This window comes from Vipera ursinii (assembly GCF_947247035.1).
Source record: "Vipera ursinii genome assembly, chromosome: 1".
NCBI lineage: Eukaryota > Metazoa > Chordata > Lepidosauria > Squamata > Viperidae > Vipera > Vipera ursinii.
Window position 1 is genome coordinate 311,274,099 of NC_139512.1, and position 22,892 is coordinate 311,296,990.

Genomic DNA, 22,892 nt, shown 5'->3' on the forward strand with positions numbered 1-22,892 from the left:
GTTGCTTCCGCCACAACTACACAACTGATAGGAGGAAAACTTATACAACTGGATGATGTTTACAATTGCCTTTCTCCACAAAAATGAGGGGGGCTTTGGCAGTCTTCCAGTAGTTTTCAAAGAGCATGACTGCGTATTTTATCTCCAGAATGGCAAAAAACAAAAAAAAACCCCTCATATCCAGTCTTGTTCCATTAAATGATCTTGCACTAGGGGAGGGGAATTCTTGATTCATTCCAATGCTTATATTGTTTGGAATATCTAGACCCAACAAAGAATCTTGTGTAAGCATGTCACAAATTGGTTCCAGAACTAGTATTTCAAAGCTCTCTATGTAGGCCATGAAGATCATAACTGCATTTTCCATGCTGATCACTTATCACCACAGCTATGGGGATTTGATAGATATTCCATACGTCAGTGATTCTTAATTGTTTGTCCAAATTCTCCCTTTCCTGGTTTTAAATAATATCAATATCTCCATTAAAAATTACAGTGTTGTTTTACAGGAGTGGAATTCACAAACTGAATCCTGGATTCACAAACAAGCAATTATAAATTGCTCCATTATCTCCAGAATATCCTCCAATTACCATTTGGGGGTAATTGTTCCAGTTTAAGAACCACTGACCTGTTTGGAGAGCAGGAAAAGAGCATTACGATTGCTGGGCAAGTGGGTGAAGGTTACCACCACTCCTCCCAGTTTGTCTATATTCATGTCAGAAAGAAATAATAGCTGTACATCCATTCAAGTGTATACCTTTGAGAAACAGAATAACTTTACTATCTGTCAGTGCTATATTAGCATATTTATTGCTTTACACACCCAATAGCTCTGTAGGACCTATTTCTGAGGAAAGGTGTAGAGCCTCCTACTCTACATTATCTCTTTACTCATAATATCATTATCTCCATTAAAAAAAACAACAGTGTTGTTTTACAGGAGTGGAATTCACAAACTGAATCCTGGATTCACATACAAGCAATTATAAATTGCTCCATTATCTCCCGAATATCCTCCAGTTACTGTTTTCCCGAGAAGAGTCCTCCTAATTCCCTACCGTCCTTTTTGAAACCTTCAGACGTTTCTACAGCTACGGTTTTAAAATTCAAGAGTTCGAATCCACTGTACATCCCTCTCAGCTGTATTTGAAGGAACAGGCTTTGCCTTTGAACTCAAGCGCAGCCAAAAATCCAAACCAGTCTGATTGATATCTTGAAACCTTAACGCCGCTGACTTCGGTAAGATTTAATTCAGTTAGATGAATGAAGCGACTGCGCTGCCAAACTAACAATCCATCGCAGGCACGCTTCTGGGAAGGTTAAGCACCAGCAAAATCTCACCGGAGCTTGATTTAATCAGAATAGAGCTGGAAGGGACATTGGAGGTCTTCTAGTCCAGCCCCCTGCTCAAGCAGGAGGCTTTATACCAGGGGTCTTCAAACTTGGCCCTTTTATGACTTGTGGACTTCAACTCCCAGAATTCCTCAGCCAGCAAAGCTGGCTGAGGAATTCTGGGAGTTGAAGTCCACAAGTCATAAAAGGGCCAAGTTTGAAGACCCCTGCCTTATACCATTTCAGACAGCCTATAAATCTGCAGAAGTAGTCACGCCTTTATTACCCCCCCTTCCCCACCTAGTTACACATATTCCGCTCGCGTCCTTGTGAAGCCACGAGCTCACTATAAAACAGCAAAACCAGAGACGGAGCTGCAAAGTTAGGGAGCCGCAACTGCCTTGGGCAGAGCTCACTCTTTGCAATGCGCTCTGCTTGCCTACCTGCGGCGCCTTTCCCGCATTCGCTTCCGCAAGCGGCCGCCGATCTTCGAGCGGTCCAAGCGCGAGGGGTGCCCGCAGTCTTCAAGGCGTCCCGTCAGAGGTAACCCCGGGAAAGTGAGGCGAGGAGATTAGATTGAGGTTGGGGAGGAGAGGAGAGGAGAGATTAGACCCAGCTCCGCAACTGAGCTGAGGGACTCTCCTCCCGGTACTTGGGATATTTCCCCCCCCACACACACACCCACCCACTGAATTAGAGGCGTCGGAAAGGGCGGGCTCGCGATGTGTCTTTTCTTCTGGGCGCCTCCTCCTTCCAAAGCCTGGGAGCCTTTTGTGGTGAAAAACAAGGCAGACAGCCAAGCTTCGGTTCAGCCAATCCGCGGCATTGTTTCTCAGAAGTATCGCTGATAAGTTACTTCAGTTACTCCAAGGTAAGCACGCGCGAGGCCGCGTTCAGCCTTCGGTTCTGTGTGTGGCCGAGTCTACGCGCGGCTCCGTTAGGTTGCTCAGTCGGGATCGGGAGCAGGTTGCTAAGCAAACCCTTTTACTGCACGGCACGGCGTGGGCATGTTTTAGCTGGCAAAAGGTAAAAGTAAGAGGAAATATCATCATGGTCCGCACGTATCTGAAAGTCTCTTAGCTGCAGAAAAGAGCCGATGCGTTATCCCCTGGAAGGAGAACAGGATCGAAAGAAAGAATTGAGAGTCAAGAGTTGAAGTGTGGGTGTGGGTGTGGGTGTGGTGTGTGGTCGATCTGGATGAAATGTTGAGGGGAATCTCCTGACACTAAAAGTTCCCAAGCTGCCCAGAACAGTGGGGAACTCTCTCTCTCCCTTAAGGTTTTCAAACAGTAATGATTACATTGCCACCTGCTGTTAGGAATGGACAGTGGACCATCCCTGCATTGAACACTTAACCGATATAGTCCTCTTCCAATCTTGGAAGCAAATATAAGGGTAGGTAGCTGCCTTGGGGTCCGAGATCCCTACGGATTCTCCTAGCTCATTTTTAAATGGAATCAGATGCAAATTTTCTGCAAATCTACAGTTCTGTGTGTGGAAGTTTCAGTATAGTATTTCCTACTTTTACCTTCTTTTGTCTCTATTAGAAGTCTTTCTTGTAGGATTTAAGTAGCTCTACTTTATATGTAAATTTACCTGTGGTTACTATGTTCTTCTTAAAAGCAACTCATTTTTCTTTTACTTGTTTTCCTCTAGTAGTTGTTGGTATTCATCATTCCTTTCTTACCTGATGCTGAAAAATTTTGCTCAATAGTCAGGCATCATGCCTAAAACTTTTAGCCTCAGTGTTTACCTCTCGAATCGTAATTTATTCTAAAAGCATGTTGGGTTCCTCCATTTTTTGACATACATTTTATAAATATTTGTCTGCATCACTGTTCACAGTGGTGTTGATTTAATAGACAGGCAGGATATATGAAAGACAGTACTGGGTTAATGATCAAATAATGTCAAACTTTATGGAGAATCTTTTAATATGTCAATTTTCCAAGTTTATTCATTTACCACTGCTTATGTGTTAGTGGTAAATGAATAAACTTGGATAATTGACATATTAAAAGATTCTCCATAAAGTCTGACATTATTTGATCATTAACTCTCCACTGATACATAAATAGTGGAGATAGAAATTTAGGGTTAAGTTTATTTTGAAAGCAATAGAATATACACCCATGTTCAAAAAGGGTGGAGTCTGCTGCAACATACAGTACTATTTTTGTCATTTTGATTGAAGTAATAATAATAAAGTTGGAAGGGACCTTGGAGGTCATCTAGTCCAACCCCCTGCTCAGGCAGGAAATCCTATACCATTTCGGACAAATGGCTGTCCAGTCTCTTCTTAAAAACTTCCAGTGTTGGAGCATTCACAGCTTCTGGAGGCAGGTTGTTCCACTGGTTAATTGTTCTGTCAGGAAGTTTCTCATTAGTTTTAGGTTGCTTCTCTCCTTGATTCGTTTCCATCTATTGCTTGTCCTGCCTTTGGGTGCTTTGGAGAATAGCTTGAGTCCCTCTTCTTTGTGGCAGCCCCTGAGATACTGGAACACTGCTATCATGTCCCCCCTCGTCCTTCTCTTCATTAAACTAGACATACCCAATTCCAGCAACTGTTCCTTATATGTTTTAGTCTCCAGTCCCCTAATCATCTTTGCTGCTCTTCTCTGTACTCTTTCTAGGGTCTCAACATCTTTTTTACATCATGGTGACCAAAACTGGATGCAGTATTCCAGGTGTGGCCTTACCAAGGTATTGTAAAGTGGTATTAATACTTCACATGATCTTGATTCTATTCCTTTGTTAATGCAGCCTAGCACTGTGTTGGCTTTTTTGGCAGCTGCAGCACACTGCTGGCTCATATTTAAGTGATCGTCCACTAGGACTCCGAGATCCCTCTCACAGTTACTACTATTGAGCAAGGTACCCCCTATACTATACCTGTACATTTGATTTTTCTTGCCTAAATGTAGAACCTTACTTTTTTTACCACTGAATTTCATTTTGTTAGATAGTGCCCAGTGTTCAAGTCTGTCCAGATCCTCCTGTATCTTAAGCCTGTCTTCTGGAGTGTTGGCTATTCCTGCCAGCTTGGTGTTGTCTGCAAATTAGATGAGTTCCCCATTTATCCCTTTGTCCAAATCATGGAAGATGTTGAAGAGCACAGGGCCCAGAACAGAGCCCTGGGGCACCCCACTACATACTTCCTTCCATGTAGATGCAGTTCCATTGAGGACCACACGCTGAGTACGGCCGGTCAGCCAGCTACGAATCCATCTGGTGGTGATTCTGTCTAACCCACATTTTTCTATCTTATCAAGTAGAATGTTGTGATCTACTTTATCAAATACCTTACTGAGGTCCAAGTACATTATATCCACAGCATTCCTCTGATCCACTAATTTTGTCACTTGTTCAAAGAATGCAATAAGATTTGTCTGGCATGATGTTTTTGACAAACCCATGTTGGCTTTTAGTAATGACTTTGCCTCTAGGTTCTCGTTGTTTATCTTTTCCAGAATCTTCCCAGGTATTGAGGTCAGGCTGATAGGTCTGTAATTTCCTGGATCCATTTTTTCCCTTTTTTGAAGATGGGAACTACATCAGCTCTTTTCCAATCCTCTGGTAGTGCCACAGATACTTGTTGTGATTCACAGTTTTACTACATATGTATTGTGTTTGGACAATGTGTGCTAGATGGATTTCCAGAACTAGTAAATGATCTAAAGCAGGGGTCCCCAACCTCCAGTCTGTGGACCAGTACCAGGCTGCAGCATGCCAGCAACTGGTCTGCACAAACAAGGAAAACCCCATCCATAGGATGCAGGCAGCACACAAAACCATGCCCCCTTCGGTCCGCAGAAAAACCTCTCTCCACGTAACCAGTCCCCAAACTTTTGGGCACCTCTGATTTAAAGGGATCCTTTTTCCAGGGTATAGTGAAAACATGCACATTTTTGCAACCAGATTGGTAAGTCACGTATTTGTCATGATTTTTGGAATGTGAATATGCAATAGTATTTAGTCTTCCAATCTTCATTTAGATTTTATTAATTATAGAAAATTATTAAATGGTTAATACAAAAAGAACTTGATAAGACATTCCTGGATTTCATATTCCTATTGCAAGCCACCTACTCACTTCAGATAGCAAGATGGATGGCATATAAATTTAATAAATATAAATGTCAGCAGTAAAGTGTCAAATTGTTAATAAAGGTAATATATGGTGTGGTGATTAAGGCACCAGACTAGAAAGCAAGGGACTCTGAGTTCAAGTCACAGTCAGCTGGGTTACCTTAGCCATGAAAGTCAGCTGGGTTACCTTGGGCCAGTTACTCCCTCTCAACCGAACAGTGTGGTTGTGGGAAAAATAAAAGATGCTGTGTTGAATATGTTTGCCATCTTGCTTGTAAAGAAATAATGCAGGATATAAACAATATAACTGTGCATGAATAAACAACCAGATATCTACCATGTTCATAACTGGGCTTGGGGAAGAAGTAAACAAAAAATATGGAAGAAAATTCTTGATAACACATTTTTTATTATTCAATTTTCCTTTCTCTTTTAAATCTAGTTGCATAACGATCAGAGGTGATTACACATATTGTTACCTTTGGCACCTTTGAGGGAAGATAGAATATGGAAAGCAAAACATGAAAAAGAAATGTGTGCTGCAAATGAATTTGCAAACCCAAGTTTCCCACAAGTCTTTGAATGATTTTGCCAGGGAGTATTAGAAAACTATTTGATGGAAGTCCTTTCTATGCTTATACTCCACTTTTTACAGAAACTCTTAGAAAAGTTCAAGATTGCGCTAATGTATTCTTAACTTTCATCATTAGCTTAACCTCAGAATGGTTTATACTTTTCTCTAATCTGATTTTTTAGTTAAAAGGTAAAGGTTCCCCTGCACATGCGTGCTAGTCGTTTCCAACTTTTTTTAGTTACTATTATGTTATTATTACATATATTATTCAGAGGTGACAGAATAATGGATCTAAGAGTAAAGCTAACCATCCATTTCAAAATTATGCAATCCTATATTCTAAAAGCTGTACAATGTGTCCCATATGCCTGTCTTATAGGCCTTACATTTTTTAAGAATATAACTGCAATATCAATTTAGTGTTCCATCATTTTTAATTTATACTTAACTAAAAAAGGATATTATCAAGTATCCAGTCTGCATGTATAGTCACAAACATCTTCCAACCACATAATACTTTATCCTAGAAATATTTTTTCAAAATATACACATAGGCCTTATTGATGGCCATTCATTTAAAAGTTTTTATATTTCTTTATTGTAACTGAAAACTGTACATAAAAAGAAGATGCAAAGTTACATTTGTCATATCCACTGTAAGAAATAAATTTTTGCCCAACTTAAAAGGGAGTGCAAATATTTTACATTTCATAAAGTGACAAAAATAAACCAAGATGAATAGATTGTGGTTTGTAGAAATGGTACAAAGTCAAACTAGATTTTTATAATATTGCCCAAAAAGAAAATTTCTTTGAAATGAAAAAAATTGTATAGTTTTATTTCTAATCTTTAAAAAAATATAAATGAATTTAGAAGAGAATCACAGTATAGGGCCTAAGTATCTTAAAACTATTACAAGGTACATAAAAATAGACACAGATTCCTTGGAAACTTTAATTCTTTGATTAAGCAGCAAGCATTTCACTCCTCCAGGCAAAAACACTGCTTAACACAACCCCCTACCCAAAACAGGACGTGCAAGCTGTATGCACATAATCTGGAAAGCACACAATTTTTTAAAAGGACAACATTTTGCTATGTACATATTCAGTACTACAAATGCTAAACATTTTGTCACTGTATGGCATAGCGTATGTAAAGCAGTATTATACTACATACCATACCGTCATACCGAAACACACAAGTGCCCAGTTATAGTTTCAATAGTCTAAAATTGCCATTTAAATGGCAGCACCCAATTTTCTGCATACTGAAATTCTAGCAACAAGAGACAAGACAAAAGTTAGCAAAAAAAAAGACAATACAGTCACTGGGAAACCTGATCTACATATTTAAATACTGAAGATGCATTGTTAATAGTTTGGTATTTAGAGAGTTATGCCAAAATGCACAAACAGGACTATGGCAAATTGGAAGAATACAATGGGTTAATATTGACATTAGAACCAAAGGATAAATATAGCGAAGTACCAAGAATTCTGGCAAGGGATAGTGATGCTTTTTCCCCCCACTGAAAAGCCAGTATTAAAAACCAAACACTCTGGTTGGATACAGATAATGTACAAGAGACATCCATTGAAGGAATTTCTATTTAATATACTACAAAGAAAATTTGATTTAAATAAGAATTTTAAAAAATTAAGAACATGAAAGTTAATGGGCAAATCCCTTTAACGCCTTAATCATGATAAGGTGTTAGTCTAAAAGTTTTGATATTTGAGCTGTAAAATGCAGTGCTTAAGAGACTAGTACAGCTTTGCTATACATGAAATCATCCAGAATTTTAACTTTGAAAGTTAAAACACTGTTTGTTTTAGTAAGAAGTGGGGAAGTCAACTATATTAAAGAGATGCACATCTTTCAGAAAATAGATTTTCATTGCTTGGTATTTCTTGCCCAAAATTAAAAGCATGTCACTTTGATCATAAACAGTTAAACTCCAACTGATAAGTAAGGCATGAGTTGGTATCATTTTTGATAGTAAGAAAAAAAAGAGGGGACATGCATTGGCAAGGAACAGCAAAAAGAGACTGAGATATCTCAAGAAATGAAGGAGGAAACATCCTTAATATTAAGACTGTTTCACCATGCCCCTATATGTATGGAATTCAGCATTCCTTGCCAAATTATTTCCAGAACTTAATTGAATAAAATTTCAGGTAAGAAGTTGTACTACAAAGTTTATTAAAAAGAAGACAACTGTGACTTTATTAGCCACCTGGCTACCAGTGTTGGATGCAAATGGTAGCTCACTTGCTGTCTATCACAGAGTTTGAACTAGTAAGTCATATTTCCAGTATTAGAAGACCACATATATAGTTGAACCTCTTTAGTACCTTAGCTTTGCACTCTTCAAAACTTTCCCAACAAGTAGACTGAAGAAAAGTACTTTATGAAGAAATATAGAAAATACAAGCCTAGAAAAATGTATGAAGTGGTGGTATCTGTCAAAATCTGAATGGCAGGCTTGTCAGTAATACTTGCGCTCCTAACATAGGAAAATGTAAAAATAATTTCCCGTTTTATCACATTTACAGCCCTGTTTGAATCTTAAATTGAAACGCTTTCACTATCCAGATGGTTTATTTCCATGAGGTTGAATACAAAGGATTTTATAAAATAAATAGAGTAAAAATCAGTTGAAGTCATAGTGCAGTGAATTTTCTTTTCTTTTTTAAAAAGTTAGCTTTGTAAAATGTTGACTTTGTAGACATGGTTTTCTTTGCAATAATCTACTGCACCGAAGTTTCTCTCGCTCAGAAGATCATTCACATATTATATATCCATTTCCACCTCCTTTGTGACAGTTCATACTGTGGAAAGCTTTCTTTCCCTCCCTTCACCTCTTCATTAGCTGAGGAAAGTACACACTGATACTACTTTAATTATCATAGTTCTGCCCTACTTGTTTAATGTAGCGGGGACTGTGATTCTGTCTGGATTCCAATAAGTGAAGGTGGCTGTGGCCCACCAGTGGAGGACAGTGCTGGTCTTGGGTTTAGACGAGGAGGCATGGAATTAGCTGGACGGATGAGTGGTGGAGGGGGCTGGTTTAGGGTTGGCCTGGGTTGAATAAATCGAGCTTGTTGCTGTAGTGGTGGAGGCTGACGATGGAGAGCTGGAGCAGCTGGAAGGGTTGGACGAAGCAATGGAGGAGGCTGGTTCAAAGTTGTTACTGGGGTTGCTGGTGTTGGAGTAGACGCCTGGGCTGGTGGAGAAGACCCTACACACTGAGGTGTCTGAGGGATTTGGGCCTGTAAATTAAGTGATAAGATATGTAAAAGCAGCCATTCTTCATCATCATGCAGTTTGGGTATCTGCTACCTCCAGAAACAAGGAAGCATTGTTAGTGTAGCCATATTTGTAAGTTAAGAAACCTCTTTTTAAAAAACCATTTCTAAATTATTTAGCAATGTAAGGAAATAAAATATTCAATATAAAATAATAAAATCTAATAATATTCAGGATTATTCAGCTATGTTTTCCATATTAATAGTGTGGGAAGAACCAGAGGTAGCCCAGATTGGGAGTGCTTGGCTAACACAATCACAATGAGAAAAGAGCTCTACAAATCAGGAGGCAATAAGTTTCCAACACTGATGCATTCCTCTTCAAGTTAAATATTACATTTTGTGATAGGAAATGTAATGCCATTTCTGAACTTATGCTTATTTATTATTTGGTACACAGAAACACACCTCATCTTCTTCATCTGTACTTTTTCCTGATGACACATTAGCATTTTTTGTGTCCTCTCCTAAAGCAGAAGCATCACCATTAGAAGCCAGGGTTCCTTGCTCTGCTTCCCATTCCTGCAATACCTCCTCTAAGTTAAAACGACGCCTGTAGTTTACAAAGAAGTTCTTCACTTGGCCAACAGTCTTATTGCCAATTACATCAGCAATAGCTTGAAAATCTTTACCATATTTGCGGACACCTAAAAAAAGACAAAATAAGTAAGATTCAATTTAAGAAGCAGAAATCTGCATGATATGTATGCCCTCTACAGGTGACAGGAAACCCCAATTTTAAAAGCAGAAGTGCTTCTGTAAGGATTGATCACAGGGGAAAACATTGTAATACTGTTAGCAGTTGGTATACTTTACTGATCAAACTGTAATATTGTGAATATCACTAGTTCTAAAAGTACCACAGTTCATTCACAGTATCATTTATTTGACTCAAAGCTTTTTAGTTAAGCAAATCATAGCCATAACTGTTTATTAGTTATTTAGATCAGCGGTCCTCAACCTTTCCACCTTGCTTTCTGGCATGGGGGGGCATATGAATGGCATGCATGCATAGCTCCAAAGGTCCACTGCTCACACGAGTGGAGCTTTGTGTGTGTGTGTGTGTTGCCCATCACTCACACAGACCAGTTTCGAACAGGCCATGGCCTGGTAGTGACCCGTGACCCCCTGATTTAGATAAAACATTTCTGTGGGGAAAAAAACCCTCTTCTTTCAGTGGAATGTCTTGAGTTTTTGCACACTTTTGCATGGAGTGCTATCATGGATTCATGTAGATCCTGATATATAAAAGAAATCTGAACAAATATAGCAAAGTGTGGTACCTGTTTCATTTAGTTGATAAGCAAATTTATCAGTAAGCAATGTCATTGTGTGAAAAAGCAATTAAACTAGTTCAATCAGTTCAATTAAAGTGATAATAGGGCCAGCTGAGTATTTTATTAAACAGGGCTAGTTCCGCCAAGCCCTGTTCCATATAAATCTCAGAAACCTGATGGTCATTAATAGGAACTCCTCAGCACAAAGACTCCAGAGACATGTCATATCCTGCTCAAAACGGCCTTGATTAAAAAGTTACCGATGCCTACCATTTTAGAAATGATTACAAGTCCATTTCTAAAGCTCTGGTACTCCACTAATCCACTGACAGTCTTGATATGGAGACGATTCCAGACTGGAATGTTACTCCATTGAATGAAATAACATACTGAAATAGAGACTCAGAATGTCCATGAAATAAGTTCACTGACCAATACTATTCTATTAGTTCAAAGAATTATATTACTAAGTGAATGAATATAGAATTTCAGCCCAAGAAAAATAATTTAACTAATGTGTATATGCAGAATTGGGACAGTATCTTCAATATTCCAGATTAAGAGAATTTTGTATTCTCAAAATATGTGACAATTTTTTTCAGTGACAAATTTTTACCAGAATCCTCTCTAGCAAGATTCTTTCTCAAAACAATGCCTACATCTGAACTTTTCCAGCTTTCCCACTGGGAATGTTATCCTATCTTTTTGCAGTTGGCCACCTCTTTTTAAAAAGGGGGGTACTCACAAATTGTGATGGGTGAGCTACTCTGAATCTATGCTCTCTATTTAATCTTTCAACTTGTTTGATTTTATTTACATTTTTTGAATAAACTGTAATGCCTGAAAGATTTTAAAGCATTTATATTAATAAGGCAGCATACAAAAAAAATCTTTACTTCTGTTTTAAACATTATCCGTGTTTTCTGACTTTAAAATAATGAAATGATCTCACAGTGCAAACTCCATGTTTACTTATTAGCATTCCAAAATTTGAATGCAAATATCTGTTATGGTATTTTGTATCATATGTATTTCCTCACTTGCTACTTTTTCCTGCTCCAACAGACACAAGTACATATGGCTACATTTTTTAAAAAATTTTTTCAGAGTATCAAGAATTACAACCTGAAAGAAAATATTAGTAACATTAGTGTACCTTGAACTGCAAGAAGTTGTTCTTCTGTTGTCCAACGGGCATTTATTTTTTGATTTGACTATTAAGAAATAAAGAATGACAACACATAGCAAACTATTAAATATCTGAAAACAACAGTGAAAATTTCAGCCACAACACCACCTTTCAATTTAATTACCTTGATTTACATTTGCCAATTTTAGTAGCTCAGGATGTTTCCCCAGAACTCCATGAACTGAATTAGGAATACAAAAGTATCTTTTAAAACATTAGATTCTTGGTCTATCTCTGTGGTAGGCAAACTGATGCTTTCTAGATATTCTGAATCACAACTTCCACAAACCCTTGCTACTGGCCATGCTAGTTAAAGTAGTAACAGCTGACATCCAAAACATTGTCTACAGCAGGGGCTCCCAACCTTTTCTATACCCCAGACCCCTAGAACGCTTCTGATATATTCTTGCACCCTTTACAAAAGTTCAAAATAGTGGCAACAAATTATGCATATACACTATAATTTTGAAAACCCAAGTTTTTGCACCCCCTGGAATATCGTCTTGCACCCCTGGTTGGGAATCCCTGGTCTAAAGCTAGCAGCGATTCTCTAAAGTTTAAACAATAATTTTTTGAAAGCTTACATGAAAATGATAGGGACATTTGGTAGTGTTCTGTACCACAACAGGTAGTTGGAATCCTGCCTGCAATACATTGCTTTGCTACTGAGCTATAGCCCTTCCTGTTAAGAAAATGCGGTCTCCATTCTTTTTTAAAGCAACACATCTGATAGGCCTAGTCCACTCCAGAGTTGAAACAAATGAGACAATCACTCATACAGACTGGCAAGTACATTGAAAATCTCAGTGGATTTTTGTATGCCAACTAATGACTACAATCTAGAGTGAAAGTACAATTGGAACAATCCTTTCAGAAAGTAATTAAAAGTTAAGTTCTGTTTAAATCTTCATTAAATTTGCGTTTGAACTTGCACTGAATGAACGGTTGTCACTCAATAAAATATATGAAAATGTTTTAAATACATTTTTAAAATGTTTTAAAACCTATATAGGGTTCTCATCAACTTTTTTCATCAAAGCAAATTGTCACCAATGAAAATAATTTCAGAATAGTCTTCAGTTCCTAGCAGAATAACAATACTGAAAATTCACCTACATTTCACAGTGACTCACCTCAGGAGGTTTGAATTCATCTATTCCACCTTCAATTTTCTGCTTAAGTGCACTGTTTACTTGTTTAGCATTCTGGACCTTGTCCAATGAACAAAATAGGAATGAAAATTAGCTGCTACAAAGTAATGTAAATATCAACTGCTAAGTGATTAATTGAAAATTAAACCAAAGGCCCTAAACAAAAATAAAATGAAATAAAATAAAATTTTGAAGAGATGACGCTTGTCTCAAGGAGCAAAGCAATTTGCCTGTTTCCATGCACAAACAATAAACTGAGTTAGTAAAATGAACGTGATATCTAAATATTAATATTGTTTGTTTTAATGTGGGTGTAGGATTGTATTTTCTTTCGGTGTACCACCTAGAATCTATATTAATTGAGGTGGCATATAGAAACTATGAAGTAAACAGCAAGAAATAAAATGGTGGCTTCCAACAAGATCTTGAATTCCTGACGTAAAATCCGAGACCAATATTGTTATCCGCTTATACCTAGTTAAGAATCAGGGTTATTTGCTTCAAGCATTGGAGAGCTTCATTAAATCCTTGTGATTAAGCATCACAGAATAGAACCACCACTTATTTTTCTCTTTTTTTCCATATTCTATCACCCCATGCTATTTTGTATTTATGTAAATTCATAACTCCTTTTAAACATTTATCTTGCTGAAAATGGGAAAGCATTAGAAAGGGTATACTTTTATTCATTATCTTTCTAGACCAGGGGTGTCAAACTGCTGGCCTGCGGGCCGGACGCATCACGCGGAAACCGCGCCCACCCTATTGCCAGCAATAGCAAAACAGTCCTGATACGTTGTGCGATGTCATGTGACATTGCGAGTTTGACATGTCTGTTCTAGACCATTTTTTCCCATCCAGTTGAAAGGGACTGTCTACTAGAAATTAAAATGCTACATGGTTCCAAACTGCAGCATGACACTCTTGGACACCACAGTAAACTCACAGGGATTCTGTGGAATAACAAAGTGATACTTGACATCTGTTGGACACTGTGTATACTACAAGACTAGGAGTGCTGTGAAAAAATTACTAAAACAATAAAGGTGCCATGAACCAAGAAAGTTTGGGAACCTTTACCAAATACATACATACATACATACAAACATACATACATATCCTGTCTTTATTGTTTTTACAAATAACTCAAGTCCAACACACTTTCCTCCTCCTATTCTCTACAATGGGAAGAGAGAGAAAGACTGGCCCAACGACACACAGTTGATTTCAAGGGCTCAGCTGGGACTAGAACACAAAACCTTATGGTTTCTAGCTTGCTGCCTTAACTCCTAGACCAAACTATCTACAAAAGTTCAATACAGGATTAAGATACTGATAAAACCACACTTTAAAACTGAAACAATGAATTTAGTTTTATTGAAGTCAATAAGTTTAGGTAAGAATCGTGGTGGCACACTGGTTAGAATGCAGTATTGCAAGTTAACTTTGCCCATTGTTAGGAGTTTGACCCTAATGAGCTCAAGGCTAACTCAGCCTTCCAACTTTCTGAGGTCGGTAAAATGAGGAGCCAGATTGTTGGGGGCAATATGCTGACTCTATAGACCGCTTAGAGAGTGCTGTAAAGCAGGGGTCCCCAACCCCTGGTATGTGAACCGGCACTGGTCCGCAGCATGCCAGCAAGCAGGCCACACACATAAGCAAAGCTCCATACTCAGAATGCAAACAGTATTCAAAACCACACCCCCTCTGGTCTGTGGAAAAACCTTTCTCCATGGCACCTGTCCCTGGTGTCCAAAAGGTTGAAGACCTCTGCTGTAAAGCACTATGAAGCAATATGTTAATCTATGTGCTATTGCTATCTATGTAAACTTGAGAGAACCAATAGTTATGCTGAAGTCTCAACTCATGAACCTATTTTAATAAACAGAAACTCACACACTGAATGTATTTTTAACCTACCATTTCACTTACTAGACATGTTTCAGATTTTTCTGTTTACTAGAACCTAAAATATTAAAAACATACACCTCCCCCCAAGTAAACCTGGTAATTAAAATACCTGTCGCTTCAGTGAGATCAGCTCCATATCCAGCTGCCTAAGAAGTGTATTGGCGGCATTGGGGCTACATGAAACCGCTACCACGTCTTCTTGAGTTAAGTACATGCCTTTTGGAGGACGGCATTTAGAGCGCTGAGAATGGTGACGATGTTGCAAACTTTGATATTCTCTTCTACCTAATCCTATTTTGCTGGACTGCACAGGCTGCTCATGATTCCCCTGTAATGTTTGAATTTTTTTTTAAAAAAATTAAGCACAATACATTACTTCAAAAACAAATTATCACATTGTTTCTAAAATCTTTCTTAACACATAGTTCTCATACCACATATCATCAGACAAGAGAATAAAATCAACTGTATAGATTTTCCTTGGCAAAAACAGGCCACATGGCTGACATGTGATTGGATAAGTTGGGGGTTCTTAACTTTACGTTGCCATGACCCTCTAAAATGATAACTAATTTGTGAGATTTCTGTATGAATAACTGTATTTGCATTACAAGTGTACAGGAAGTATAAGTATTAATTAAATTACATTTTCTACCTATCAGTGTAAGCATCAATATATATTTATATGATACAGGTATCCATGTTCTAAATAAACTAACTCCAATGTATTTTTAGGAAAAGAAATTACGTTAAATCTCTGACAGACTCAGCAACTTCATAAAACTTAAATTCTGCTCATAAATGCAGGGAGAGGACAAAGATCGCTGCTAAAGTTCCTTTATGATGTCATAATATCCCTATCACTGATTGCAGCCTCTGAAGACCAAAATATAATAATAAAAATAGAACCTCCAGGTGACTAATTTAACTTCAGTTTGTATTACCTCTTTTTTACTTTCCTTTTTGGGATCATAATCACTATCATTTCCATCCATAGGGTGAGGTTCTTCAACGTCATCATCGCTGAGGATTGAAAATGATTAGTCAATATTTATTTTCACTACTCAATTTCTTCCCTAAGGACTCAAATAGACTTCCTGTTTATTGTATTCTACAGCATAAAATTTCACTTTAGTTTTAAATATTACCAGTGCAGTCATTTTTAAATACACAACTACAAATTATTTAAAATTCTTGTCTTTATTATATGAATATCAGATTTAAAATAATTTTAAGCAATATATCCATACTAAGTAAATTAGAATAGAATGGAACGGAATGGAATAGAATAGAATAGAAGCTAGAAGGGATCTTGGAGGTCTTCTAGTCCAGCCTCCTGCTCAAGCAGGAGAGCCTATAGCATCTCAGACAAGAGACTGTCTAGCCTCTTTTAAAAAATCTCCAGTGATGGAGTGCCCACGATTTCTGGGGGTAAGCTATTCCACTGGTTAATTGTTCTTACTGTCAGGAAGATTCTCCTTAATTCCAGGTTGCTTCTCTGTTTGATCAGTTTCCAACCATTGTTTCTTGTCCTGCCCTCTGGTGCTTTGGTGAATAACATGACCCCCTCTTCTTTGTGGCAGCCCCTCAAATACTGGAATACTGCTATCATGTCTCCCCTATTTCTTCTTTTCTTTAGACTAGCCAAACCCATTAAAACAAATTCAAACATTTCCTCTTTATTTAAAGTATCTCAGGCCAATGTGCAGGACTGTTAAAAACCCCTACTCATTTTACAAGAAATGTACAATTAAGGATACCTTCTCTAAGACTATAAAACGTAATAGAGTCCATGCAATCATCTAATACCTGCTTTGGAGTGACTAAGAGATTATTGAAATACTTGGTTCACAATACAATGTCATGTGCTCTGCTGCAACCAGAAATATTAGGATGGGTAGGAAAAAACATTCACTTCTGCCTTGTCAAAACTAGCAAAAAGGTAGAGGGAAAAATCAGTATTTGTACTAGTAGTATTCCCCAAACTATATGTTATCTATTCAGAAATCTGAAGCAATTACAAATGAAGTTTAGTGTGAAACAGAAATGTTGACTACTGTTCACTACAGTCACAATCAACTGCTGTGGTCTTGTATGTATGCATTGGAAAGAATTATGAGAATTGCTTTTATGTGTTTTTTATGATATTGCTTTTTCAATGATCTAAACAAATCCATGTAATTATAGAAACAGGCTCTGTAAATAAATCTTAAAGAACTCCTCTCTACCTTGCAAGGTATTTAGAAATGAGGGGAGGGCTATTTAAGAAGTGTCTGTTCAGCTATTTCTAACAATAGAACTATATATGTGAGACCACAAGGTCGAACATGCAGCATACAGCATTTTATTTTCATTGTTTATAATAACACAAAAATATCTGTGGCTATAATTTAACAAATTCTATGCTCTGATGTAAAGAAGTGGGATTTCCATCTGCTTAACAAAAACAGGTACAGAGAAATAGAACAGTTTTCCCCAACTGGGTGTCCTTCAGAAATGTTGGGAACTTTCAGAATTTCAATGTTTGCGGTCCTGGGAACCAATACTTTCAACAAACTAGAAAGCACGGAAATGGACAAAACTGGCATAGAACTTATTCCCTTAAACTTGAAACAGTCAAAGGAAGACAAAAACAAACAGAATTACTCTCTCTAAACAGGTTACTTGTTTAAAACAGATATTGCATTGCTTACCTATCACCTTGATTATTTCTATTAGCTAGTTTTCTAGCTTGGCGGTCCATTAAACTTGTTCTAGAACGTGTTTTCTTCCAGGAATAGTAATATTTTACAAGGCTTGCAATAGTCTTGTCTGGAAGCTGAAACATGGTAAGAGTATGCAGACTCTAGTTATAAATGCTATAGAAAAATTGGCACATAGTTTAGTATGTATGAAAAAAATCATAAGGTATAATTTTGTAAACAAAATACATATTACTGAAGATTAATAGTAAAACAGGAAGTTCTTTAAATATAAAGAACATTCCTTAATGTGAATAAAACATAAAAAAATAAAAGTACACATTTAAAGCCATTTGCTACAATTTTGTTTCCTTATCTACACATTTATTGAGAAAAACAAGGTGGGCAGGTACACAAGAGTTAGATTCCATAAACTGTTAAATATAATCTCATAATGGTAAGACAAAATATTACAAGCATCTATTAAAACAAAAAATGATTGATGAAATTATATAACTGAGTTTGTATTGTACCATTTTTTATCTTGAAGTTCTTTAGCTTTTGACATAGCTTGTCTCCAAGATTTTAAGTGCTTTTTTGTTTTATCTCACAGGCTTTATACAACTTCAAATATTAAAGCATTATATTTATATAATCCATTCTTATATTTATTTATGCATTTTATGTAAAATAACAATATTAATAATAATACTAATAATTGGAAGGGATCTTGACGGTCATCTAGTCCAACCCCCTGCTCAGACAGGAAACCCTATACCTTTTCAGACAAATGGCTGTTCAGTCTTTTAAAAACTTCATTCACAACTTCTGGAGGCAGGTTGTTCCACTGATTAAATGTTCCAAATCTCAGGAAATTTCTCCTTAGTTCTACGTTGCTTCTCTCTTTGATTAGTTTCCATCCATTGCTTCTTGTCCTGCCTTCAGGTGCTTTGAAGAATAGCTTGATTCCCCTCTTCTTTGTGGCCACCCCTGAGATATTGGAACACTATCAGGTCGCCCCTTATCCTTCTCTTCATTAAACTAGACATACCCAATTCCAGCAACCGTTCCTTATGTTTTAGTCTCCAGTCCCCGATCATCTTTGTTGCTCTTCTCTGTACTCTTTCTAGAGTCTCAACATCTTTTTTACATTGTGGTGACCAAAACTGGATGTAGTATTCCAAGTGTGGCCTTACCAAGGCATTGTAAAGTGGTATTAACACTTCACATGATCTTGATTCTGTCCCTCTGTTAATGCAGCCTAGCACTGTGTTGGCTTTTTTGGCAGCTGCAGCACACTGCTGGCTCATATTTAAGTGATCGTCCACTAGGACTCCGAGATCCCTCTCACAGTTACTACTATTCAAGCAACGTACCCCCTGTACTATAAATGTGCATTTGGTTTTTCTTGCCTAAATATAGAACCTTACTTTTTTCACCACTGAACTTCATTTTGTTAGATAGCACCCAATGTTCAAGTCTGAACATTTATTAAATTTAAATTCACTCACACATTATAGAAATATAAAATCTGGGCCACGTGTGGAATTTGGCAGATGTTTACTTTTATGTTTAAAAAAGGAATTACCAAAGACAATGTTCTGTAACGTGCTCAGTGATACATGTAAGTCTGAGACTTTGAAAAGGACTAACAATACTGGACAAGTGATTATATAGAAATTATAACTATGGCAACGTATGCCAAGCCGCGCAAATATTCACATGGCAACTTTCATTTTTCTAGAATATCTCTCTATCTGTACTCATATGGGAAATAAAGCATTCAGGAGAAATAAATGTGACAGATAGCTAGTATTAACCTACACATTTGTTTAACATAACCTTTTGGCCTTGGGATAATGTGAGCAAGGCACATTAACTTGAGGAGGTTTTTCTTTCCAAAATCAAAGAACCAGACAGGCATGCTTGCTGAATTGCAGAGAGCTATTCTAATAAGCCTCTTGGACCATACACCACTGAGGAAGGCAACTGAGAACTCTTCTAAGTCAGGTAGAATTATGGAAGCCAGTTAAATAACTCTTCCAATTGAATGGTATCTATGAATTGTTCTTGTTTAATAATGGAACAATAAAAACTCAATTAGAATATTTAGGGAAAAGGATAAAAAGTTAAGAAAAATACTGATTTTTTCCTAAACACATTCTTTACTGTTTTATAACTGTTATATGGAAACCCCAACACCCTGCTACAGTAGTTTTTCTAAACTTTAGCAACTTTAAGATATGTGGACTTCAAATCCCAGACTTTCCCAGTCACCATTCTGGCTGGGAATTGAAGTCTACATATCTTAAAGTTGCCAAGGTTGAGACACACTGACATAAAGGGTCCTCTTTTGATGGAATATAGCATATTTATGTCTATTATTTCTTAATCTTAAAAAGCGGAATTTACCTTAATCATTAATTCAGATGAAACAGCACTAGCCTTATAAATCTATTACTAATTATTAACAAATGCTTTCCTTTTACTTCTAATATTTATTTTTTAAAGCTAAAGTTGTCTCAAGTTCTAGCTTCTGTTAAGGGATGGAACTTGGAAGACAGATTTATATTACTGTTAAATACATCTTCCCAACTGAAGAAAGAAAATTTGGAATGAATAAATGTAGATCTTACCTTTTAAAATGAAAAAGAATAAACACACCAAAATGTACACCACGAATTAGTTAAGTACTATATATCGTCAGTTTTAATTCACACCAAATGCACAATTTAACCAGTAACTATCGTTGGAAATATTATAAATCAATATAATCTCTGTCTCCCTCTCTGTATGTGTGTATGTATATGTATCTGTCTCTATATGCACACACGTATGCCTGCCTTTAAGAAGAGACTCTGTAAGTGCACCTGCATCACTTGGATTTTGCAGCTTTATACAATGATCCTGTTTCCCTAGAACAAAGACAAGTACTTTGAGTGTGTGAATTTTCCTAATGAGAGCTTATTTCCTATTACACTTCATCTTTCTTTGCTTCTGATGCTCTTATACCCATCAACAGGAAATATGATTTTGTATCTTTTCATCCATTTTGTAATTTTTAAAATTTCTTTTAATGTTTGTAGATTTTTTGTATTAATTTTCATATTCTATAAATTTATGTCATTCATTCCGGATAATTCTGAACTCCTATCTGGAGAATCTTAAAATTTGGGGGAACTGTTTTTCTATGGCATCATTATTGTATTATTTCAATGAATTTGAATTTTTCTTTTCGGAGTAGTTTCTGTATATGCCATTAGATCATAATAAAACAGATTTTTTTATTTGGGAAAGAAAAATGTGCTTCTTAGCATGTCATACTGTAGTTTGCCTTAGCCACTGTCTTCAATCATATACCACTTACTCTCTTGACCCTTGTGAAATACTCTGAAGGGTGGGGTTATCAGCAGTTTATTTCCTTACCATTTGTTGAATTCTGTGAAAGCTTTTTCCATGGAAACTGAAAGCTTGTTCAAAGAGGACTTTATCTTCAACTGTCCACTCATCTGGAAAAGGTGTAAAATTTGGGAGATCTGCAAGGGATTTCTCAATATTGTGCTTATGCCAGAACAACATTCCAAGTGCCTTTAAAAAAGAACCAAGCAGGTATAAGTTTCATGGTGTGCCATACTGACCTTTTACTTTCTTATGTTAATGATGTGCAAGATCACATCTAGGTATGTCAGAAGACACATTTTACCCACCTAGCTGCACTTAAATGTTTTTGACTTTCTCCAATACAAGTTATATATTCTAATGTAAAAAAAAAGAAAAAGGAAATGCACAGCTTCACATTGTACAGTATATTGTTGCAAACAATGTTACCACCATTTAATCCCTTGCTTCTGCTTATATTCTACATGAACAAGTTCAAAGAGTTTACTTTAAAAAAGGGAATTTTGCCCTTTCTACATTATTGACTTATTCTCACAAAGAAGTTTCAAGTAGATTATTGAAGAGTATCTGCTGTGCTACAGAACTTAAGTAATATTTACACTGAAATAACTACACTTGTGTAAATAAAAAACTGTAATTTGGGATTAAAATATTCAGCTCCATCATCTTTGACAATGCTGGCTACATCTAATGGAAGTTGACATTTTAATTGGCCAAAGGCTTCATTAATTTTCTAAACAAGCTGACATTGAGGTAATTTGAAAATCTTCCCTTTTCATATTCAAATCAAATCTGAAGTTTAACACTACGTTCCACTCATTTTGGAAGTTAGGTTAGTTGATATAAGAAGTGAGACTTTTACCAATGACCCGTTTATTATAGAACTCTTTCCTGGGGATACTTGAATGCCCCCTTTCCCCCCTTTACTTTCAGAAACATTAAAATTTTCCTTTAGAACAAACAAAAGATGGAACATTACTTCTCTGTTTTCTAAAACAATAGGCACTATTTTATGATTATATAGTTTACTTATCAAACAAAGCCTTGCAAAGTAAAATGCTAAATTGTCTTGTACTACCGGTAATTAATCTTTTAAAACTCTTACCTGTTCCACATTGTATCCATGCTTTTCCTTTGCTATAGCAATATATTCATCCACTGTGTAACAGAAGGATGCTAGAATTATTTTCTAATATATTTACAAAAAAACCCCCCACATTTTAGGATCATAGATCCCTATTACATATTATTCCTTTCTGGTTTATTTAAATACTGAAATAATATTTGTGCTACTTATGTTAATTATAGTTTTATTTATCTTTATAGTGTGCTTCAATTCTACACATCTCTAAAAATATGAGATTCTATAGGAAGGGAAAAAAGCTGTTCATCAAAACTGCAATTCCTGCAGCATTATTCAAGGGCAGTAAGAAATCGAACCATAAGCACAGAAAGGCCCATCTTGAAGTAATTCTATGGAAAGTCAAAAATCCAACTCATTACTACAGCAGAGCTTTCAAACACCTTTTCATTAGCTATATTACTTTGAGTTTTCTTCCTTCTAGCTTTTTTCTGCTTCAATGAAATAATATTACACTCAAATATGAGTGCAATACAAGGAGATTCAATGCAGTGTTTCCTTTTTTGCACCTAAAGGATCTTGATCTTTATTGAACAGCAGCTTGGATCTCTGAATGGTTAAATAAGGTAGCAAGGAAAGAGAAGAATCAGATGAAGAGTGTTAAAAGTATAAAACTAACGTGGAGAGATAAATGTGACATTCTCAGAAAGTCTGATAGAAAACAGGGAGCAAGAATATTTCATTTAGAAGGACAGACTTTATTTACAATTTTTTTAAATTTATTTTAATTCCATTTATATCCCGCCCTTCTCCCAAGACTCAGGGCGGCTTACAAGCTTATATGAAGGTGAAGACTTTATTTAAGTCCTGAAATATGCAACATAAAAATGTGAT

At 36.6% G+C, this 22,892-nt stretch overlaps 1 protein-coding gene across 1 annotated transcript in view; it reads right to left on the reverse strand.

Moving 5' to 3' along the window:
- Positions 1–6,572: 6,572 nt before the first annotated feature.
- The window catches only part of RCOR3 (REST corepressor 3), a 29,896-nt gene continuing 13,576 nt past the window's right edge, over positions 6,573–22,892 (reverse strand). The window contains exons 4-12 of the mRNA XM_083367679.1: positions 22,023–22,075; positions 20,945–21,106; positions 17,531–17,655; positions 15,782–15,860; positions 14,947–15,165; positions 12,909–12,986; positions 11,743–11,800; positions 9,718–9,956; positions 6,573–9,273 (exon numbers count right to left, since the gene is read on the reverse strand). Of these exons, the coding sequence (XP_083223805.1) occupies positions 8,929–9,273; positions 9,718–9,956; positions 11,743–11,800; positions 12,909–12,986; positions 14,947–15,165; positions 15,782–15,860; positions 17,531–17,655; positions 20,945–21,106; positions 22,023–22,075 (1,358 nt within the window). The 3' untranslated portion in view covers positions 6,573–8,928. The remainder of the gene's footprint in view (positions 9,274–9,717; positions 9,957–11,742; positions 11,801–12,908; positions 12,987–14,946; positions 15,166–15,781; positions 15,861–17,530; positions 17,656–20,944; positions 21,107–22,022; positions 22,076–22,892) is intronic.